Source organism: Mandrillus leucophaeus, unplaced genomic scaffold (genome assembly GCF_000951045.1).
Source record: "Mandrillus leucophaeus isolate KB7577 unplaced genomic scaffold, Mleu.le_1.0 Scaffold1154, whole genome shotgun sequence".
Taxonomy (NCBI): Eukaryota; Metazoa; Chordata; class Mammalia; order Primates; family Cercopithecidae; genus Mandrillus; species Mandrillus leucophaeus.
Window position 1 is genome coordinate 267,379 of NW_012099810.1, and position 1,465 is coordinate 268,843.

The 1,465-nt window shown below is 35.8% G+C and overlaps 1 protein-coding gene across 1 annotated transcript in view; it reads right to left on the reverse strand.

Annotated features, from left to right (window-relative positions):
• LIPM (lipase, family member M) overlaps positions 1 to 799 on the reverse strand; it is a 27,612-nt gene extending 26,813 nt beyond the window's left edge. The window contains exon 1 of the mRNA XM_011998160.1: positions 484 to 799. Within this exon, the coding sequence (XP_011853550.1) occupies positions 484 to 630 (147 nt within the window). The 5' untranslated portion in view covers positions 631 to 799. The remainder of the gene's footprint in view (positions 1 to 483) is intronic.
• Positions 800 to 1,465: the final 666 nt, after the last annotated feature.

The following is a 1,465-nucleotide window of genomic DNA, read 5'->3' on the forward strand; positions in this document are numbered from 1 at the left end:
TTATTGCTATTCAGCAAAGTACCAGTCCAGAAACAGGATAAAAAGAGTAGATTAGAATGGTATAAGATGCTACTAGAAGTGGGTGCCCTGATAGCAAGAAGCAAAGGCTGACGCCTTTACAATATGGAAAAAAGAATAAAAAGTACAGACAAAATGGAAATAATCAAGGGACTGGGGTTAACTTAAAAGGCCTTAATTATTTCTCCACTCACAGAATGAACCAAGGTGTTCAAGGAAAAGTTAAATTGTGTTTGAAGCCCAAAGGGATTAAGTCATTTGCCCAAGTTTACTAAATTTGTTTGAGGAGACCCCAGGTCTACTGATATCCAGTTTAGCATTCTTGCCAGTACAATTTGCTACTTCATCACTGTGCTCTTCTAGTATGAATCACCACCATGTATAAATATAATACATAATGTAAATGATATACAGATACAAACGTTAACATGTCAAGTATCTCATTTCCCAAAAATCCCAACTTACAATATTCATGAATGCTTCTGGGTCCACAGCTTTAGTTGGCATATGTACCGAATTCACATTTCTCTGGAACATATACGCCACCAGAATCAGAAGCCACATCTCCATTCTGTGTGAGACAATCCACTCTCTTGACAAGGTTTCCAACATGGTCCAACATCTGCATTTATTTTTTCCTGCCAATGTAACAACTATTTCTAAAGTAAGAAGAATCTGTAGGTTTAAAAACTTTTTCACATATTTTTCTGCTGCAATTCCTTCTTCTAATTCTGAAGCAAATTAAGCAAGCTTAGTTGATAGGGAAGGGAGAACACAAAGTGGGCTGGAAACATTGCCTAGGATGTCCCAATACTATCTGGCTCCTCCCATTCTTCCCTCATACAACTTGTAATCCCTGATCCTTCAACTTCCAGGTGTGTAGAACTTTCTTTGATGTGACTTGGAGTTTTGTGCACTTGGTACAGTCCATTAAAACCCCTGTACTTTATCACTAGATAATAAGGACTATAGGGAACCCCTTTCCTTCTACTCCTAGTTTTTATCTTTCTTTGATAGATAGCAAAAGATGGAGTCTACAGAAAGCACTGAAAGTTTCTATAGTCATATTCCGGGTCTTCAACGATCACTCTTATTTGGTTAAGACAAGTGTTATGATAAGTACTTTTATTTAAAATATCTAAAATTTTATAGACATTTTCCATTTTTAGGGATGGGTGAGAACATTGAATATAAGAAAACGAATATTCCATGTTTAGCCCATTTCTGTCTAGTTCAATTAAATAGATATACACAAAATTTTTAAGTTAAGTTGTAACCACTAGTTAATTGCTGGGATATTGATTAGATGGATTGTCTAGTAAATACATTGTCAGCATTGTTTAAAATAATGGGTTGCAGCCTAGTTATTTTCATGAACTAAATATCCCAGTTCAACTGACTGTGAGGCAAATGTGAGCAATTCCTTAGCCTACTAATGATTGAGTAG